This window comes from Lates calcarifer, linkage group LG4 (assembly GCF_001640805.2).
Source record: "Lates calcarifer isolate ASB-BC8 linkage group LG4, TLL_Latcal_v3, whole genome shotgun sequence".
Lineage (NCBI taxonomy): Eukaryota > Metazoa > Chordata > Actinopteri > Centropomidae > Lates > Lates calcarifer.
This window is the reverse complement of record NC_066836.1, coordinates 18,395,677-18,417,887: the sequence shown is the minus strand read 5'-3', so window position 1 is coordinate 18,417,887 and position 22,211 is coordinate 18,395,677. Positions and strand designations below refer to the sequence as shown.

At 42.8% G+C, this 22,211-nt stretch overlaps 1 protein-coding gene across 1 annotated transcript; it reads right to left on the bottom strand.

Moving 5' to 3' along the window:
- Positions 1 to 598: 598 nt before the first annotated feature.
- Positions 599 to 21,517, bottom strand: dnm3b (dynamin 3b). Its single transcript, XM_018677356.2, has 21 exons — positions 21,175 to 21,517; positions 20,388 to 20,763; positions 18,359 to 18,432; positions 17,994 to 18,143; positions 16,516 to 16,719; positions 15,592 to 15,690; positions 15,236 to 15,396; positions 14,719 to 14,861; positions 14,407 to 14,542; positions 13,534 to 13,601; positions 12,618 to 12,756; positions 12,280 to 12,366; positions 11,542 to 11,612; positions 11,296 to 11,350; positions 9,594 to 9,707; positions 5,595 to 5,704; positions 4,656 to 4,770; positions 4,184 to 4,348; positions 3,798 to 4,033; positions 3,528 to 3,701; positions 599 to 2,297 (listed from the first exon to the last, which is right to left on the bottom strand). Exons 2-21 carry the CDS (start codon positions 20,546 to 20,548, stop codon positions 2,255 to 2,257), a joined length of 2,505 nt encoding a protein of 834 aa, XP_018532872.1. The 5' UTR covers positions 20,549 to 20,763; positions 21,175 to 21,517; the 3' UTR covers positions 599 to 2,254.
- Between the last annotated feature and the right edge of the window lie 694 nt (positions 21,518 to 22,211).

The window sequence follows — 22,211 nt, the reverse complement described above, 5'->3', positions numbered from 1 at the left end:
AGTTTAAATGTAGATGGAGATATTAAAGGAACAGAGACTATTTAATACTTAGTATAACTATTACTTAATTGATCCTCATAACAGATACATGATTAGTGCAGTGAAGGGATCACAAAATGATTGTATCTAAAGACTATCATGAAAGCAAATATATACATTTGAAGACAAGTAAAATGATGAGGGGAAAATGAATGAAAGCTCATTTCTGCCAATGTGATTTAAAAAAAAAATAAGTACTAGTTTTCTTATCATTTTAAGATACTAAGTCATTATTTTGAGAAGTTCTCTCATTGTAGTGAGTTACAGGGTCTTCCATGATAATAACACACAAAGACATGGTGTATTCAGTATTAAGTTGGTTGTAATCTTGAAGTAGTAATTAACTGTTGAACACAGACATAATACTATTTATATGCAGTAAGATTATTATAGTTAGTGGTAACCAAAGAGAATATCAATAAATAAGCAAGCAAGCCATAGCATATTATTTGTGGAGGGCATATTATATTTACTGTACTCCAGTGAGAGGTCTGCTTAAATACATATATGCTGTGTGTGAACCCAGTGGCTTAAGCAGTGAAGACTCTGTTGACAAATGTGACATTATGAGGAAGAAGTTTATTGAGGAGCGATACAGAGACACAGAAAATAACAACTGATGCAATTCCCCAGTTTTAACATTATGCCCTCTGCCAAACAATGCTGTCTCACTACAACTGGAACACTTTCGTTGTTGGTCCTCAGCAGATTTATTTTTTTTTCTTCTCAGCTTTACGATTCTCTTTCTACATTTAGCTTTGGCAATACAGAATTGTAATTCATGCCGGTAAGGCAGTCTAAATTAGAGAGAAGAGAGCATTTAGTGAATAGAGACATAGAGAACGATTAAAGCGCTAGGATCCTTGATGAGGTCTTTATAGTCCACAGGTACAGTATCTCCTTATCATTACCTATATACATCAGAACACAGTTTGGGCCCACATACACAATAACAAACTGACAGAGAAGCACTTGAACATTGACAATACCACCTTAAGCTCTGATGCACATGCTGACTGTCTGGCTTTAATGGTTCTGAGAGTAGAGGAGAGAAGAGGAGTTGAGGAAAGAGAGAGAGTGGTAGTTTGTGATGTGCATGGAGTTGCATGTTTCAAACCTGAGAAAAAGGCTAAATGGAAACATGGAAAAACATGTTCTTTGCTCATTTTTGAGGGAACTTGTGTTTTTGCCGCGCTAAGTCGCGACTGTTTTATTTATATTTTTTTCAAGCGGCAAGTTCCATCTCATCAGTCAGCATCTGGATCAGAGCTTAAGGCTGCAAGGGTCACAAGTTGACCATTGATACAGCACAGGTGGACACCTATGACAAGGTTAAATGCATTATTGAGGCTGTTTCCATATAGAGAATACTGAAGGTGCTCCTCAGCCTTGCTATGTGTGTATGGCTGCTACTACAACACAGGAACAACTCACAAAAGTCCAACATTAAATTTACCCCAGAGGGTTTTATGATTCATCATTAACAGCTTCGACCAGGAAAACAAATACAACTGAAACGCCAACAAACGTGCAGACAGACAGCACATGCACACATTTCCTCACACACTCTTACACACATACACATAATTACTCGCACACAAATACGCAGATACACACACATACTAGGATACAACTTCTGTTCCTAAGAGAACATTAAGCTGATAATTAACACTTACTGTAGGGGGGCATTATACAATAAATTAATACAATACTAAATCAAACTCAGCCTACATATAGGCAAATTAGTCCCTCCCCTGTATACATACACACGCACACACACTCTACATACACACACTCCCATGCAATAAAAGCAGCTCATGTGCCATGCTGCATTTTGGAATGAGTAGGGCAGTACGACTGCTGAGCGTATTTTCATGTAGAAGCAGCAAGTGGGGGTGGTGGCTGACTCGGTGAGGGATTTGTGGGTGGGGGTAGAGGTCCAAGGGACTGATACTGGGTAGTGGATCTGCTAAGCAAACCTGGACCACAGGCAAGCAACAAGCGCACATACACATACACCACAAGACAAGTACCATACTGTACATAGATATATGGACATCGTCACCTGGCGGGAAATTGAGGGTCAAAGGGGTCAAAGACTTCAGTGTCTGCACTAAGGAAGAGACCAGAGGACAGCAGAGCCATGGCTAAGAGAGGAGGGATGAGGTGGATGAGGAAGGGAGATAAAAGGGTATGAGGAACCCCCTTTGGATGATTATGGTGGGGCTTGTCGTGTAGGAGATGGAGGGGGCCGCCGGCTAGGGAAGAGAATAAATGATGTGACAGAAGGAAAGTGTTGCAGAGCAGGAAAGAGAAGAGAAGAGAAGAGAAGAGAAGAGAAGAGAAGAGAAGAGAAGAGAAGAAGTTAATCTTCAGTGTTTCAGATTTGATAGATGCTGTATTTATATTGCAAATAAGAAACAAAGAAAAATGCATATTATTTCCTCTTGCTTGAATGAACTATTTTCATATCATACAGTGCATAACAGCTTCCTCAAGTACAAACAGTACAAATTTCCTCACTGTCTCACACACAGCAGCCAAAAGAAGCATCCAAACTGAGAAACACAGATTCTTAAGGGAATAGTTTGACAAACACACTTATTCACTGTCTTGCCTGAGAGTTATATGAGAAGACTGATACCACCACATCCGTACACTGAATGTTAAGCATACAGACATGATGGCGGCCAGTTAGCTTAGCATAAGGGCTGGAAATGTAGCAGCTGACCTGGCTCTGTCAAGAATTTGTCTAAAGATCTGACCCGTAACCCTGTTCTAAACCACAGTGTGTTAGTAAGTTAGATGTAGAGGAGCTGGTCGGCAGATGCCTTTGGTTGGAACAAGACAGGCTAGCTTTTTCCCTGTTTGTAGTCTTTGTGCTAAGCTAAGATACGCTAACTCTCTCCCAGCTGTAATTTCTTGTAGTTTAAAGACATGAGAGTGGTATCCATCATTTCATTTAACTCTCAGCAAGAATGCATGGGCCAAACAACATCCCTCTCCAAACAATTCATTTTGCATTTCATTCTATTTCAAAAAATACACATACTGTTTACAATAATATTAAATTATACACAATTTAGAGGGTGATCTGTGCTGATATTAGATGTCGTCTAGCTCGCCTGTTCAACTGTTGTTTGTTGGCTTTTTATAAAGGCAGAGTAGATTTCATCTGATAGTGGGGAAAGTATTAACTTGATCTAGTGGAAGATATGAAACAGTTGTTGAGAGCAGCTGAGATTCAGAGCAGTCGAGCTTGATGATGTATGTTGCCACAGACTCCTCTCTGTTGTTTAGTCTTTACACAGTAATTTTAATAATTTTTAGTTGCTTCCACAGCTCAGTCAGGAAAAAACTGATATACAGAGTATTTATTAATTAATCCGAAAAAGAAATAGCACATTAAACACCTACTTTTGTAGAAAATCAGAAGAGCATGCTTTGTGTGTTAGTGTCAGTGGCTGACATGTGAGGGCTGTATTTACCTGGGGATGCTAGGAGGAGCCCTGTTTGGGCGACTGGGGGCCTGAGGGCTGTCAGCAGTGTTATTAAAGGGCCCCAGGGGTCCTGGGCGATTTGGTGGTGGCGGGGCCCCTCGGGGAGCCGGGCGCTGGCCTGAAGACATCCTCCTGGGGGCAGTGGGGCTGGGTGGAGGAGACCTGGGGAGAAGAAAGGATGTGGGACAGAATAATGTTTAGGTAAGAAAGAATACAGCTCAAAATAGTTAGGTATTTCTGATTTGAATTTCACTTTACCTGCGACCACCACTGGATCCTCCCACCCAGGATGTGTCAACAGGTGGAGGCACAGGAACAGTAATAGTAGAGGTGGAGATATCGCCAATGATGGCCAGGGCCTCCTTCAGGGCCTGGTGGGTCCTCAGCACCTCATCCCTCCTCTGGGCCTGCTCCTGGGACTCATCCATCAGGGCATTCTGGTCACCTGCAGAGTACAGCTGGGCCAATAGCTCTGCGTTGATGAAGTCCTTCACCTGGTGTTACAGAGAGGAAGTGCAGGATGATGGTTATCATGTCAGCATTATTATTATCACTAATATGGTTGTAGTTTACGTGAACACAGTAACAACCAAAGCAAAGCTGATGCCGCCGATGGAAACAAACATTTAAGTGATTTTTCTTACATTGTTGATCATGAGATGCATGATGGTCTTAGGCATGAGGTCCCGGATGCACTTGTTGACGATAGCCATGTAGGAGTCCACCAGGTTACGGATGGTTTCCACTTTACGCTCCAGTTGAGGGTCCATGGAAAAGTTATCTGAGGTGCTGGTGGTCTCACTCTCAACCTGTAGAGAAATGAGAAAGAGCAAAGACACATGCATTTTTATTGTTTGCTTTGCATGAAAATTACATTTAAATACAAAATGCTTTAAATGTTTTCAAAAAACTGAGGAAAAACAGTATCATTCTTCCACGTTTATCCTGGAAAATGTTCAAATAATGTTCAAAGTTCAGAAGAGTTTAAATTAAAATGTTGCTTTCTACAGGTCTGAGTTTTGAAAACAAGATTACTAACTGATGTTGTTAGGATCACAGAAGAAGACACTGACACTACAGGAACAATCTGAATGGGGAGCAAATGAGTCTGCTAACCGTGGTGGTCTTCTCAGGGTAGACTCCAGCACGAAGAAGAGAGGATTTCCAGCTGTCCACATCATCCTGAGAGTCGCAGGCCAACTCCAGGGTGCGATTGTCCTTGTACACATTCCTAAACACCATGACACAGGAGGGCAGACGTGAGTGGAGGCCACCAAAGAACTTATCTTATACAGGAATGTGACAATGTAAACAAAACACTATGGAAGAAGCATATATCTAATTAAATAAACATTAAAACTTCTATCTATCTGATCAGTGACTGATTTAACAAGCACCAGACAATCCTCCCCATTGTTCAAAATAGCATTGCGCAAAATAGATAAAGTCAGCCATCTGGAAGTATTGACAGTCTATTAGGTTGTTTGCCTCCTTCAGTGTGAGATATTTTGTTATTTAACCCTTTTTTGGGTTTCGTGCCAAGAAGAGCTTAATGTGATGAAGAAAGTGAATTGCCATAAAACGTTTTACAGGATGTTCTGCACCAATTACTGAAAGTTCAGGCATGAGACTAAATATTTTACACAGATTTAACATGTTATGGGTAGGTTACAGTCCTGTCAGGGTAATCAGCTGTTTGTTTTCCCTATATCAACATCAAGACTCTGATTTCTTCATGATTCCATGCAGCAACTGTCTGTGGTGTTTGATATTATATGTGGTAATATATGATATTTTCCACTTATGAAATGACAAACTTCACAAACTGAGCTGTAGATCTACTGGAAATGCATCCAGTTTGTTCTGGCCAGTGTTCATGCATACATGTATGCATAGACACTGTAACACATAATCCAAAACATATTTCAGCCACTGCATACAGGCCTTGAACTCTCCAACTCCACTGCTTTCAAGGTTTTGCAGTCACACAAGCTGCAAATGAAACTGAATGAAAAGTAAAAAACTTTTAGGGCCTTTTAGGGCCTTGCAGCTGACCTCGACTCTGTATTGAAAATGCAGAATATGTGCTTGCTGGACATGAAACTCTTCTCCACATCGCGGACCTTCAGGTTGTCCAGGGGGAGCATGTATTTCTTCTCCTTCTCCTGCAGATGAGGAAAACAGAAGTTACGGATCATGAGCCCTCTTATGACTAATACAATTCCTCTCTCCGTTTGTTGTTTTCTGATTTGTCATGGAAACAACTGGCAGTGCGTGATATCGGTTAAGAGAGAGAGAGAGGTGAAATCAGGTTTTTAAAAGAGGGGAGGTGGAGGGGCAGAAAGAGTAAGGGGGTGATGGAGGGAGGAGGAATGGGGGAGAAATAAGAGTGGGAGGTGGGGGGGTGGGGGGTGAGGAGGGGGAGGGAGTTGTGTGTATGTGTGTGTGTGTGGGGGGGGTCAGAAACAGAGAAAAGAAAAAGGGAGAAGGAGAGCACATGTGGAAGTCATTACAGTGTGGGTCAAGACACAGTCGTTCTTCACGGTGCGTTTTTGCTGGGGAGAGCTGGAAGCTAAAGTCTGAGGAAACTCTCAGGCTGTAGTAAAGACGGGGGAGAGTGCAGATAAATGAAAGCACTGGGGGTCTAGATAATGCACCGCTCAGATACAGTGTGGATCATCTTAGGTGCAGGCTCTGACAGATTCGAACAGGGCCTGCGACGGATGCTTAGGTTCTCTTCATTTTTACACTCCATCCTAGCCTCCATCTTTCTTAACTCTCTCTTTCTTTTTTTTCTTTTATCCCTCCCCCTCTATATTTTTTCAATATTTTTTCTTTCCATTCCAGAGGGGCCCACTTCCTGCCTGATTTTTTTGAAGACGGAGGGAGAGAGAGAGTGAGAGAGAGAGAGATTAAATGACAGCCTGGCGTTAAAACTCAACATCTGGTAGTGCTTAGCAGCACACAGAGAACCAAGGGAAGGAGGGAGAAGTTAAAGAGACGGCGGGTGAAGGAGGAGGAGAGACCGAGGAGAAGCAACACAAAAGTGGATTTGCAAAAGATTTGTAGAAGGAAGCCCCCCATCTGGTCTGACGGTCTGGAAAGCTGTGGTAGATGGTCACAGGTAAGAATTAAAGGAGATGAGGGGAGAAGAAGAAGACAAGACAGGAAAACTCTGCAGACCCTTCAGTGTTGTATTCCCCAAGGGGTCACTACAGCCCATATATGGTCACACAGGTCCCCTCCTTCTTCCTCTCTCTTCCTCTCCCTTCCTCACTCACTTGCTCCCCCCCTCCGTCTCTCTCTTTCCCTCTTTTTTGTAATATCCCCTCCCTGAACGTGCAGCCAGTCTGTCCCAGTCGTCTGAGCGAATATGCCACGTCAAGGCTGGATACTCTTCATGGCCGGCGTGACCAAAGCGGACCGCGAGGGGACCCAGAGCTCAAACGTCTACCAAAACAAATAAACAAGCCGAGAGACGTGCACCAAAAAGCTGGGGGGAAAAGCGGCAAAACGAAGGATGAGGCGATTCGCAAATTTCGAGGGGGTTTTCGATAGACGAGATCCTTGCTGCTAAAATGGAGAGGGGCGAAGGGAGGGCACAGACGACAGAGCCGCAAGCATCTGGAATGGCAGTATACAGCACACAAGGCCTGACTCTTAACTCCGGCTCCGTCCACCCAGTGTTCAGACTACCTGTTCATTGTCATACTGGTGTACAGTAGTCTGCACATTGGTTAGACTGGGCATGGACCCTCTTCTGTCAGTCTGTCTTTCTGTGTCGCTCTCTCTGTCTCTCTGTTGGCATTTCAGGTCTCCAAGATGTGTGTTTTTTGCATCTGTTGCTTCCTCCTCATCCTTTGCTATTTTAATCTATTTATAATCTGTATTTGATCTGTATTCATCTGTATTTTGTCCTAAGTGCATTCTAACACTCACCACTTCCTTTTCACTCCTTTTTGGAATAAACATATATCACATCATTTTCAACACTAACTGCAGATTTGACAAAGTGCTGTGAAAACCAAGGTGTAAAAATCAGACTTTTGAGCCAGAGTGGTGAAAGATTTAAAGTTGAAACGCACAAAATAGCCAGCTCACATAATTTATAGCATGAATGAGTAAGTGTGCAGGCTGCTAGCCTGGTGCTCTGATGAAGATGTGGTCCACTGGAAGGGGGAGGAGCGAATGTGGCTGCAAAGCATCAAACACAGGCCAAAAGAACGAAGGGCCAATCAATCAAGCGGAGTTTGAAAATACAGTCAGACACCTCCAGTGAAGTTATTTCAGTGGGTGGCCAAAATGGACTTGGAAGCCGCAAGGCAAAGGACACTGATGTGTACTAGATTGCTGTGGTGTCAAATAACTGCAAAAAGATGGTAGGATGGTGCAAGAAACACATCAGCAAAAGCTGCAGTGAACAAAGAACATGTGTATACATACAATGTTTTACATTTGACCAGTCAGTTTAAGTTAAGTTCTTGTGTTGTTGACGCAGAATGGACATGCAACTTTTTCACTGTTGCGTGTGGAGTATTATGGGTCAAAACAGTGACTTAATGCCATGAAGTGATATCTGCTTATGAAGTTGAAGGTCGAAAAGAGAGTGAAGGGGTGAAGGGTGGGGGTGCTGGGGGTATATTGATATTTAATAGAGGGGTTTCTCTCTGCTGAAACATTGGAGGCCGATGTTTGGATTAAAAACTTGTGATTTTCCTGCCAAGAATGCGAGCAGTTCCAAAGTAACTGCCAACCACACCAAGAGAGGGGAGGAGGGTGTGTGAGTGTGTGTATGTGCGCCGGCATGTGTGCACACGCACGCGCATGTGACTATAGAAAGTTCACAGAGTGTAAAACAGAAATATACAAGGCAAAGCCAGCGGAGTCTATAATTTCCCTACATTACCACACTAACGTATCAAATGACAATCTGTGGACCCAGTGCTGTGCGGCCCATGTGCTGTCTGAGGGCTGAGTGTGCTTTCATATATTTTGGGTGTCTGTGAGTGAACATTTGGTTGAGGTTGGGAAGGTTCCAAATTTGCTAAGAAGAAGCGAATGCTTAAACTCCCAGTGGAAAGAGGTGGGGAGAGAAGAAAGAGAAGAGGGGAAACTCCAAGACAAAAGGAAAGATGAATGGAAAGAACGAGTGAATGACAAAACCACAGCCAAACTCCTCACATACGTAATTTATACAGTAAACTGCTCCATCATGGTGACGATGCACTATTCAGCACAGACTCACATAAACTACACTGGCTGTGGATTTAGCTGACCTCCAACCACATATAAAAATCTATTTAATAATCCAGGCTGGAGAGAACGCTATTGTCTCAATCAAGTTGTCTTTTTACAAAAATATTCTCCTCTGTGTATCTCTCTTGGAACTCTACCCTGGCAAGCTGGCAAGTGACTAAACCAGGTCCAATAAACAAACGGCAAAGCAGAAACAACACCAACTGGCTGAAGGAGCTGCAGTGTGTCTGCCTATCTACACTTGCTGTGCAGAATATCCTCCAACCTGTACAGCAGGCACAGACAGGCAGATAGACATCAGCCCGCCAAAAAAGCCAGCAGGTTGGACCAAATGCTGCATCCTGTCAATGCAGAGTACTGTGAGCAAATCGTGTGCTTTCCTAGAAAATCAGTATGCTGTTGTTGGTCTGTATTTTATATTAAAAATAAAAATACAATTCTGAATGAATATAAAAAACATCAAAGAAATCTGTGTCATTTATCCACCACTGGTATGTGTAAAGTTGATAGTAAGTAAGGAAAAGAGGACAAGACCACATACCCTGAGGGAAATATGTGGCTCTTTAACTGCAACATACTCCTGCTAAAGTTGCTAACCTAGTCTGCCAGCAGCCTGGCAGGTAGTGTTGCAGTCAGAAAACCAAAGCTACACGCTGAAAGATGTTAAAACGTGGGACCCGCAGAGTCCGGTGAATTCTCTGTGGGTTTGTCATGACAAGCAACCCCTTTCACACGAAACATATTCATTTGATCCATTCCTCATGAAGAAAATATTAATCATAGCTGCTTTACACTCACCTCATCATCCTTGAACCAGGAGAGGCTCTCAGCAGTCAGCACAAACCAGTACTCCTTAGCTCCTCCCTTCATGATGCTGATGTTGTTGATGGTCAACCAGCCTTTACGGATGACCTGAGGGTTGAGGAGGAAGGTTAGAAAGTCAGAAATAGTTGTAATGCCAAAAAAAAAAGAATAAAATAAAAATTATACACCCCAGAAAAAAGAAAACAAAAGGACGACAGGGGCTCTTTACCCAGAAAGATTCTGATTTAAAAAACGACTCACTCACCTCTAAAACAACAAAACTGTAACACATACTGTGGCTAAAACTATCCTGATCTGTGCAAATCATCAATGCACGAAATGCAATGAAATGTGTGTGAAGGTCAGGTTAGGTGTGTCATTGTGTCTTTGTGACTCACTCAGAGCCTAGCATGTGACTGTGTGTCAGTGCATTCAAGGAACCGTGTTCACAACGCCACAAGCAGAGGCCTGTGTTAGCTTGTTAAGTGACCATTGTGTTAAGTGCTCCGAGCACACAATAAGGCATGTGTGTGTCTTCTGTGTTAGGTGTGTTAACCCCACAAGCCCTACATAAACAGGCCTGTGGGCACAGTGCCAAGTGATTATTAGGTTAGATTACTGTCAGTCTTGCACCGCCTAAGACTCACTAAGGAGGTTACCCAAATCATTACAAAGCCCTTCTGTCATAGGCACAAATGAGAGAGCTGTTTTGTGGCTGGATCCATGACAGCATATTAAAAGAATTCACACTTCTAACACTTTTAGTTTTAGAAATAATAAGACATTTTAGCTGCCAAACCATGGAAACTTTTAATTTTGTGTTTGTCTAGTTGGCAACCCCTTGTAGTCTGCAGGCCTTGGTGGGTGGAGGGGGTGTTAGAGAGTAGATGGTTAGAGAGTAAACTCTTACAATCAGGCCTGATGCGGGAGGAGAGGAGGCCTGCAACAGGAAGGAATGTGGGGGTTTTAGACACCCTGCAGCACTAAAAAAAATGGCAACTTTTGTGCAACTTGTCTTAAAGAAAATGTCTCTGCCCAGCAGCAGCCCACACAGCCAATTTGCCATTCTTGACCTGTCAGAGTGGAAAGCGAGAAAATGACAGGTTCTTTATGCAGCAGTGCTGGAGAGCACCACACAATGGGCAGAAGTGTTACTGCAGGCACAAATGACATTGCAAACCAGAACCCACAATGAGCGATACTCACCAACAGACACCCATAAGAGGGCAGCTGAGATTCTCACTAAGGGATGGGGATGAAATGCAAAGTGGCACCTTGATGACACAGGAGGGGTTCAAACAAAGGGAAATGTCTCAACAATAACACCAGTGATGATGGTGGCATAAAGTAACAGAACCCAAAATGATTCTTTTACTGTGATAAAATCATAAAAAACCAAGGAAGCAAACAAACCACTGTACACAGCTGGTGCCCTATTAAACATAATACTGCATGCATGACTGAAATTTAAAGCAATAACAGTAAAATCTAAAAAATCATAAGGCTAAAATATATACATCTGTGCAATGCAAAGGATTAACTCAAATGAAAGAGACTCAAATCTCTTTCATCGCAGCAGCTCTCTCTTTGTATTCTCTTTGCAGTAGCCATCCTGTCGTTGTGTGGGTGTGCAGTACTTCCTTGACCTTGTGCTCCACTATTTGTGTGTGACACGCAAGACATGACAAATGCTCACCTGATTTCCTGCTGAACTCTGGCTCTTATTAGTCTGACTGCTCCTCTGCTGCGCACTGCGGCGGTGAAACAGCAAAACAGAGACAGTAGCAAAGAAAGGATGAGGGTGAAGAGGGAGGATGAAAAGAGGATAAAAACATGACAGGTTTACAAGGAAATCTTCTAAACATTTCTTTTTACTAGCCTGGCATGTTCCATAATAAGTAATTTATCATCGTGAAGCCAAGCTAATAGAAAGAGTCTTTACTTAGCAAAACCAATGAAGTCCTCGTGGTTAGTGTTGATGTAAGAGAGCTGGACGTCAATCAACAACAGGACCTGAAACAACACACAAAACATTTATCAGGATGTGAGTGTAACTCAGTCTTAAAGGAATAGTTTGACATTTTGGGGAAAATTTTCACTCTCTTGCCAAGAATTAGATGAGATCATTCATGTCAAGCTCATGTCTGTACAGTAAATATGTAGCTAGAGCCAGCAGCTGGTTAGCTTATTAGCATAAAGAAGCAGGGGAAAACAGCTAGCTTACTGGCACATAAAACCATGTCCTTTTTTACACTTTGTATTTTGTATGTGTTAAAAAAGAGATATAAAATTATATTTACACCTTTAGATAGACTAGTAGGTGGATTTTATTACCTTTGGACAGAGCCACATTAGTTACTTCACGGTTTCCAGTCTTTGTGCTAAGCAAACCATCTGCTAGCAACAACTTCATATTCAAGGGAGAGATGTGAACCTGCTATCAATCTTTTCATCTGACTCTGGCCAAGACGTATATTTCCAAATGTGAAAAATTATTCCTTTAAATGTATCATATGTTATATATATATATATATACGTGGATAGTTGGTACCTTGTTTGTAATTTCCTCAACATTACAGTAAGAACTGAGTACTGAAATTGGCTTTGTGTGTATGTAAGTACAGGTCATAAACATTATCTAATAAACAACTGTCCATAACCACAAACTAATGGGTGTTACCTGGTCTTTGGCCCGACTCTCTCTGTCTCGGATATGAGAAGTCACAATTCTCTCAGTTTCCTCCCGCAGCCTCGGAAAGCATTCCAGCTGAAAACACATCACACAGATTATGACTCCTCTTACGTGGAATAATGACTGATAAAAACCAAACTCAGAACCAAACTTCCACCAGAATTGAACTCATCTATTCTTGTTTCCCTCTTTTAATCCTTTTTCAATTGAAGTTTTTTTTTTTTTTTCATTCATCCACTTATTATTCTCCCCACTCTTTATAAACTCCCCCTTCTTCATCCTCCTTCCCTCCAAACTTCCACACTCCCATAAATCCCACGATTTACCTTGTTGGAGCACTGGCGCACAGTGTTAATCAGTTCCTGGATGACCATATCCACACACTTGATGCAGGGCTCCTTCAGCTTTATGATCTGTTTCTTCACAATGGCTTCAAACGCCATGTCGGGGGTGAAAAGTCCAGTCCTGAAGCCCACCAAGACGAAATGTGACAACAGTGATGAAAAGTGTCGACATGTACTTTGCTGTTGTAACAATACTGGTGTTGGTTCTACAAATATTCCTGCTTTTGATCTGTGTTTTAGATCTACCAGTTGTAGACATACACTGTAAATGTGGTTGCAACAATAAAGGGATCATTACCAACACTTTTCCTGGTGAGATGTCATTGTAGATATTGGACCTGCTATTGTTTTTGGAGTGAATTCAGGCTAAAACATGGTGTTTCTTTAAATGTCAGCCTCTCTCTCGCTTGGGTGGCAATTTTTTTGGTTGTGGTGGCTAACCGCCGCTGAATCAATATAGAAACACACGGAGAGGCTGGACTGAGCTTAAAAAAAGAAAGAAAGGCGACATGCTCCTCCCTTGTTCATAAATTCCCATCTAAACCATACCATGTATTCTTAGGCTGTTGGCAAACCAAACACCAGGATCTGTATTTTTATTTTGTTTTTCTGTCATGATGTTCACTGTACCAGTAGATTTGGAGATCTGTTCAGGCCACAGGTTGTAAATAATTCCATTTATAATTTTTTAATGCTAACAGGCAAAAAGTAAAGAGTGGTGATCACTTGTAAGTCAAATATTTGGCAGAATCGTGTCTTTTAGAGAAAAACTGATGAAAAAAACTCAACAAGTAGTCAGGCACTACTTTTGGCATGAAGAGAATGTGGCTGTGAGACATGACAAGAGATTATGGGAACAAGAGAATCACATATTTTTGCCTGGTAGACAAATACCTACCTGATACCATGGATGTTCTTGATGGCATAACTGATCTCACGACGCATCTCCTTCTCATCACACTCCATCTAAGGAGAATAGAGAGGAGGATTTCCAGTGATGTATACAGAAAATAAAGTCAGAAAGATGAGAGAAAGAATGAGAGAAAGCATTACAAAGACAAAAAAGAACAATTATAAGATAAACTAGAGTGAGAAATTGATTAATTTATAATAGCGACGCTATTTAAGGATCATTAAAGAGAAAATCAAAATAGAGAGACAATAGCGACCAATAAATGTGTGAGGAGTTGGGAGAAATCAGGACAAAGAACAAAGAAAACAAAGGAGGAAATAGACTGCAGAAAGTGTCTTAGCAAGTCAGCTTTCAAGATGTATTTTTCTAGAAAAAAAATGTTCAATGGAGGTATCAATACCCTGTGGAATCCCCTCGTTTTTTTAAGAAATGAGTCTCAATCATGAGACAAGATGACTTAGAGCTGTCCCTCCCATTGAGAATGGTGAGGTCATGAACTTGCATATTTTTCTGGTTTTCCCAGAGATTTTTAGCAACCTGGGAGGAGGTCAAACACAATCATTTCAAAATTAGACATGGTGGTTCTGCAGTAGAGAATTTGTATATCTAAATTTAACTTCTTAAAGCAAGCAAAAAAGTTTTTTAAAAATGTGTGAAAATGTACAATATAATCAAACAAATTAAAATACTTCTCATCAGAATTTTCTAAGAGTGTGTTGAAGGGACTTGGACTCATGGCCTCAGTCATTTGGCCAGGATTTAGGGTTTTTTTGTTTTGTTTTGTTTTGTTTTTTTTTGTTGTTGAAACTGGTCACTTGTTTTTTTCAGTGCCATCTTAATTTATGCACAATACATCACCTTGACCAGTTCAAAGGGGAAACGCTCATGGAAGATACGGTTGATTTTCGCTCCACCAGACAGCTCCACTGTGTCCACCTGGTCTCCTGAACCTTCAATCCTCTTCTCAAAGTCCACGGAGAACTGCTGCACCATCCTGAAACACAACAACAGCACTGAAAACAGTTCAACAAATAAAACTAGCAATTACCTCTAACACCTAAAATAGCAGCTGATAAGGAAGGGAATGGGGACCGACAGAGAGAAATTCAAATCTTTTGTGAACTAAATCTAATGTAAATGCTTTTGCTGTGAGAAAAATGGGGTACTGACTGCAACAGCTGCTTGGTTTTGCGAGACGGGTCATCAGGTCGGTATCCCCGGTATTCCTCGGCCTCCTTGTCCAGGGCCAACAGCTGGGACTGCAGCTTGCTGCGGAAAGCTGGCAGGGTGTCCCGGATGTGGTTGGTCAGTTGCTATGGAGACACAAAACCAGCAATATGAGACAAATCATAATGACACGGGTCCATCAGAAAGTAGATATTGTTACTGCCATTTTTGCTGTATAGTCACTTTAACAATGAAGACTGTACATTTCACTGTAATCTAAGAAGAAGCATCATTCATACAATGACAAGGCAGAGAAACGTAGAACACGTCTGCCTGAATGAAATTATAAATTATTAGAAGCTGAACTAGAAAGAGCGAGTGCATTTTCCACCTACTGACAGTCCTGTATCACCCACACTGATGTGCGGCACAATGGAAGCAAAAAAGAAAAGTAGGCCACCCTCTTATTAATTATGTAAAGTGCACTGTGGGAAAGTGCTGGGGGTAAATCTATGGTCACCTCGTTGAGTACTTTCTGCAGGCGTGGGGTGCCCATTTTATCAGCCATGTGCCTGTAAGCTGGGTGGGACAAGAAGAATTTCCTCTCAGCCTCCAAGGCTGCCTTGATGTCTTTCTTTCCATCAATGTCCTTCTGACTGCGATTCACCACTCCAATATAGCCTGGAAATTAATGAACAAGGACATAAATTGAGAGAAATAATGAATGATTAAGATACACAGAAAAGCAAAGAGCGGAGGGGAATGAGGGTAAAACAAGGGCAGATTTATTGGATATTGTGAAAGGTTGTAAGAGGAAGATAAACTAGAGAATCTGGCTGTTTTATAGCCCTGCACAGCTCACTGTATAATACACACCTCTCCGTAGCGGCAGCAGCTTGTTCTCCAGTACATCTCGGGCATCTGTGCCCTCATCCATCAAATCCAGTTTGGTGATCACTCCAATAGTCCTCAGTCCTGGAAAAGCGGTCAAAAAGTCAAAGAATGAGTAAGGATGTAGTGGAAATTTAGAAATGAAGGCACTATTTTAACAGCCCATTGATTGTTTGGGTCACTTTTTAAGCAGAAAACCTCAAACATTTGCTTTCTTCTTTTTTACTCCTAATCAGTTCTGCTTCTGCCACTTCATCCTTTCCAAGAATCTTTGGCTGTTAGCATCCTTTCTCTCCCTGCTCCCTCCTGTGTTCCTTCACCTCACTCTCCTTGTCTGATATAATTCATCCTTCCCACAAGGTTATTTTGTCCAAGTTCTCCCCCTCTTCCTTGCTCATTCATCCTCCTCTCCTCTCCTGTGTCCTCCTCTCCTGTCTGAAGCTCAAACTCTTGGCCATTAAATTAAGTTGATTCCTTCCAAACCCCTCTCTCCTCACCCCACTTCTTTCCATCTCTTTTTCCTTAGCCTCACTGTCTGTGCCTCTTTTGTTCCACCCGTCTCCTCCACGTTTTTTTCTTCCTATCTTTCCTTTCTTAATTTATCTTCTGATTCATGCTGCCCTCATCCTCCATTTTCTCCTTCTCTCGGCCCCTCGTATATCTAATAATAATGTGACACTCAATCGATCCCTGTAGGGAAATTCTGTTTCCACTTTCAGAGAGGTCAACATACAAGGTTAGACACTGAGCACCGTCCCTGCAGCTGATGGAGATTCTATGTCTTGTTGAGGACAGCCAAATAACCACAAGGCCACCCTTATCTTGCTTCTATTCCTTTGATTCCTCCCACTATATCCCTCCTACAGGCTCCATTACTCCCAGTGTCCCTTCCTTACTCCTCCTCCTTACCCTGGGGGTCAACGTCCTTCGCCAGTTTCAGGGCGTCAGAGTTTGCCAGGTCAGTGTTGGCTGGAGTGACAGCCAGGATCAAGCAGCTCTCTCTGGTGATGAACTGCATGATCATGTCCCTGATCTGCTGCTCAATGTCTGCCGGCTGGTCTCCAACTGGCACCTTAGTGATCCCCGGTAGATCGATGAGAGTCAGGTTCAGCACTGTGCAGTCAGAGGAATGCAATATTATTCTAACTGGCCATATCTGTGCAGCATTTCTGTGACCTATTGCTGCTCAAAGGTAATCTCCATCATTTCTATCACATTTTTTAGCTGGGACGGTTCCTAGCTTTAACATGACCCCCACAGTCGGAAGAAACAGAAACTCTATGGACTATTTGCCATATTTCTCAACCTGTCCAAATCAATTAGAATTGTAGTTACAGTGAGAAATTATAATAAAAACACACAACATCCAATTACCAGCTAATCTTTAAACTTGAATGCCTATTTGATCATGGACCCAGGATTGGATTGGACCAGTTATTTGTCCATTACTGAGTTTGTATGCTAGTTACTAAGAACCTAAGAGGTTCCTAAGAGCAAGTTTCAAACTAGTCATTTACCCTCTGTGGAAGTACATTGTGTAATGAAACTGTAAAGAAAATTTAGTGATGGATAAATCACTAGGGAACTGGAGAACTCAGATTTAATTGTACACACTATATGTATGCCATAGAGTATTCTGTAATCTACTTTGTGAGTGTTTCATCAGTAGGATGAATTCTCTTCCAGAGCTTCAAATCTGATGCAAAAAATACCACTTTTTCTTTCATTTGAACACTAACTAAAGAAGAAAAAGCTCTGTTAAAGTATGCTAGGCTTTGTTACTGATTGTCAATTAAACAGTCATCTGTCACTCCACATTTCAAGATATTTCATTATTTCCAGTGTCCAATAATGTCCATTGTACCAGCAATTTAAAAAATATTATATTCAAAAATGTAAGCTAACAGCTGTAAGCTAATTTCAAACAATTAACGTTATCCGTTGTATTCTCAATGGGGCGAGTGGCAGAGGATCACAGATGGTAGAAAGCTGAATTAATTAGTCCATCATTCAAAATTCACTTCATTTTAACGCTCTGGTTGTAAAGGATAACACTCACTTACACAGTGCAAAAGATCTAAGGACAACAGTCAATATGGTATATTTGAGTAAGTTATGTTCAGCCATATTAACATAAAACCTTTAAAGTATCTGCTTTGCTACCTCCAATTCCTCAAAAACATAGTAATTCATTCATAGCCTATAGTTATTTCACTAGCAAAACCATATTCTTTGTTTCTAATGACCATATTTTTCAAAAGATTTGCTGCCAGCAAGTCATACAAAGTATGATGACTCACAGCTTGTCACAGTCTACTTTGATTCAAAAGTGTTATTGCGTGCTACTTGACAGTGAAAAGAAGGAAGTTGAGATACTGCTTTCGCACCGTGAGGGGAGTAAACCCGCAGGTTGATGGGGATGGGAGATATGCCTTTGTTGGCCCCTGTGACACGGTCCGTCTCCGCCTCAATCTCCTGGCGAACCTCATCGAATTCTGTGAACTTTTTTCCTTTGCAGTGGAGGAATTCAGCCCATTCTGAGAGGATGAAAGTGTAGAATATATAACTGAGATTAGTGGTGGCTGTGCTGCATGTGTCTGAGAGGAAAATAATGCCAGTGTGAGAGGGAAAAAAAATGCCAGGGAAAAAAAACACCATTTAAAAAGGAGCGAGGGGGAGGCTGCATTTGCGTGTACGTGTGTGTATGTGTGTATGCTAACATGTGTGGGTGTGTAAATGTGCATGCACCCACCTGCATTGGCGCTGATAAGCTGCAGAACCAGGGGCCTGCGGGTGACAATACCAGATCCACGGGGTAGAAAGTCCCTGAGGAAAGACAGCCAGTCAAAACTCATTACATCAGACACAGCCAATATGAACATTTATCAAAGAGTATAGACCTGGTTATAAATGGCATAATGGTATCATAACGACATCTTGACGCTTTTTTCCTTTGAACTCTTGAAGGGCAAATTTTGTATAATTATACTCTACATGATGGCACGCCAGCTCCTGTAGAGCCTTCAGTGTCATTCATCTATTATACTATAAACCAGTTCAATACATAGAGTGGAATAGGAGCCATTTTACATTAATTCCTGCAGCTTTCGGCTGCTGCTGCTGCAACCGAGTGCTCCAACAGCGCAGGGCAATTTGACCTGATAAACAACAGGTCAAAATGAAGAGCTGCATCATTGACAGGGAGCTCTCTAATTTAAAAACGATGACCTCACCATTTCCTGGGGCTTCCACAAACAATACTCAGTGTGTGTGTGTGAATGCACGCGCAAGCATTCTCACACACCTGACAGCCATCACCACTGCCTGCTCCGCTACAGGTCTGCTCTAAGAAACCTTATTAGCGCATATCGACCCTCGGAAATCCCTCAAGTGGGATGAAATCAAAAAAGACGAGCCCACTATTTGTCCATTCAGCGCTGTGCAGAGCCAGCGCTGGACAGATGGACCATTACTCAGCATCACGACTCTCAATGAGGGCTGGAACAGGACAAAATCAATGCATCCATCTGGAACTGTGCACACGTATGGCAGAACTGCACAAGAAATGCACTATTTGGTCCCACTGAGGACAGTCTGGCTAAGGGCAATGAAACTGAATGTTTGATCTAATATTACACTCCCATAACTCACTACTACAAGATAACCCAGATGACATCATCAGGGTTATTTTCTCACATGTTAGAAAACTCCCTCCAGAGCCACAAAAAAAAAAACAACATACAATATTTCACAGGGTGAGTGTTAGTCTCCATGTGGAATAAACTGACCTTCATGTGTAAAATTGGCGGAGTGACGCTTTAATTTGTTACCTATTAGTTCAACTGGTACAGATAATCTGCCGCAAAAGAAATGCAGCAATAAAGTAATTGGTTTAAACACTTCCATTTTTCAGCAACCACTGAGATTAAGTGATTATCACCTCTCTTTATTATAAGAAAATTGAAAGCCATTATACAGTAATTAACCCTGGTTTAAAGGGTCTTCCATCTCTTTGAATTGCAGGGCTGTAAAACAGCATTAAGAAACTATTGTATCATATTAATGAGCAGAAAATAAAGTTTTTGCAGCAGACAAAAATTCAACATATATTAACAGTTGGGTCAGAACTTCTAGAAACACTGTAACTATTGCAACCAGTAGAATTCCTAGTCTGGAAGTGGCTTGATCTTTATCTTGGAAAAAAAATGTCTCTTCAAATGCAGCAGCTCATAATTTATTTGTTTTAAGTGACCAAAATCCAGGGCAGGATGATGAATATTCATGTGTGTGTAGTCAGGAGTGGGAGCTAACACTGCTGCATGTACAGAAGGATGATGTGGTTTAAAATGGTTACATGCAGTGACGTGTCTCTGCAATCTGCATTTTATGCAACTCTCATTTTTGTAACAGCACATATTCATGCCTTTGAAAGAATGCTTGAAAACTCTAAAGCAGAGGATATTTCTAGGACTGTGAAGGAGCCTGACTGCAGTCGGTGCTGATTAGGCTGACATCCCCAAGGTGCTGCTGTAACCCAAATACAGCTTCCCTCCTCTGTTAGTGGCCACAAGACAGCGTTGTGTGTTTAAAAATATATAGGCTACTGCACAGAACATAACTGAACTCAAGGTCCTGGCTCATCACAAGGTGCAGCAGCAGTGACTTAAAGCTGGGGAGAGATGGTTTGAACTCTGCATGAGAGATTGGCCCCATAGGCCTCTTATGTCATCCTCAAGGTTAACGGGAGAAGGGATTATCCTATTTCTGGTGGTCAATTTTACCTGCCTACAAAGTTCTCCAGCACGGAGCTCTTCCCTGCGCTCTGGCCGCCGACCACTGCGATCTGCGGCAGGTCCAGGTTGCAGGCCTGGCCGATGGAGCTGAAGGCATCCTGCAGCCTGTTGACCAGCGGGATCAGCTCCTCCATGCCACGGTTTCCCATGGTGCCTTTAGACGGAGGGACTCCGGATCAGCGAATGGAGAGAGAGACAGAGAGAGAGAGAGAGAGAGAGAGAGAGAGGAGGTGGGGGGAAGGAGGAGGAGGTTAAGGGGGGGAGTTGTGCCGCTGCTATATTAGTCCAGGATACCGCGGTGCTTGTTGATGTAGTGAAGTCATCTAGCCGCGCATTGCCCCGAGCCAAGCAAGGGTCGGACCGACTGTGAAGGCAGAGGAGAGAGAGGGGGGTGTGCAGAAAAGATAAATATGAACAGACAGGGACAGACAATTGCGCAGTTGCTTACCACCACCACCATAACCCCCCCCCCCCCCCCCCCATTCTCCCTCTGTCATACACACACAAACACACACATACTGAGCGAGCCGCACGAAGCCTATAGTTTCAAGGGCATTTGGTGAGTGCAGCTCCACAGCCTCCACACAGTCACATCGAACAAACCCGTGCGCTCAGGGCTGCACAAATCACAAACACGAATTACGCTTAATAAATGCCACACAAAGCACCGTCCTCTGCGCGCAGACGCACGTCGATTTACATTAGGAATAGTGTCCGTTGTGAATATATCACAGTGATAATGACAGATTGTGCTATTGTGTCGCTGTCAGCCTACCCCGCCTCAGGATTCCCTCGGTGTTTTCAGTGTCCGATGGTCCCGGTCGCTGTCCAGTGCTGAAACGACGCGCAGATCAGGCAGCAAAGACAAGTGACAAGACCCTGGACGATTATACAAGCACCACCTGCTATGGCGGTGCATCGGCTCGATCTCGAACTCCTGTGCATTAATCGCGTTCGCCTGTGGGCTTCGTCACGGTCGGTTGAATGTCAGAGCGGTCTCATCCCGAACACAAATTCGCCTTTGACAGATTAATCATTTTTACCCCCTCTCCTCCTTTCCGCGGTGTAATTGCGAAGCTGCGCCTCGCTCCTGCACCGTTATCGACGCGGCGGAAGACCAATGGGATCCGCGGGATCGGAGACGAAGGCGAGGCAACGCGGCTCCCCATTGGCTGGACAGGTGCAGGTTAGGCCTACCTGAGCCCGCCCCCTGTTTACATCCGTGCCATTTCTGCCGTTGTGAGTCATGCGGCACGGCTGCGCATCGCTGCAACAGAAGAGGTGGATGCGCTCCTTCAGATCCCCGCAGTAGGAGTAGAAACCAGCTGTCGTAAATTTCATTCACTTCCATTTCATACATGGCACAGGCCATGGCAGTCATTTTATGTCGCCTTGCTTTGTGCATATATAAACAAATGCTTTGATGAACTGCATCCTTCAATGACACAGACATTATCGGCCCACGTTTGGAAACACGAAGCCTAGAAGGGTTTGCGTTCACTGGACACAAAAGTGTGATGCTCGGTCCCTGATTGTCACTGCAGGCCGAGGCTGGTAGAGGCGGTCATGCGGAAAGGACGCTGTCATTCTGTCTTAACCTCTCTCAGGACCACATCTGTACCAGATAATAACAAGTGTCTCCTCTCCACTGGATGATATCTGCAATCCTGAAATGATCTAGGGAGGAAAGAATCTAATTTGCTCCACCAGGCCCTTTGCTGCGAGGTTGAAAAGAAACGTGATATGCATCGAAGACGTAACAGCCGGAGCTCTGTGCGCCCCCATTCACTTGCCAATGACAGTAAAATCTTA

Bases quoted from the DNA above. Each gene is read 5' to 3' on its own strand.
- dnm3b (XM_018677356.2), bottom strand. From the start codon at position 20,548: ATGGGAAACCGTGGCATGGAGGAGCTGATCCCGCTGGTCAACAGGCTG. The intron at 4,349-4,655 runs GTTAGCAGACTC...ATTTCTCTACAG, and splicing joins ACCCTGAGAAGACCACCACG to GTTGAGAGTGAGACCACCAG. The intron at 3,702-3,797 runs GTAAAGTGAAAT...TCTTCTCCCCAG, and splicing joins GGATCCAGTGGTGGTCGCAG to GTCTCCTCCACCCAGCCCCA.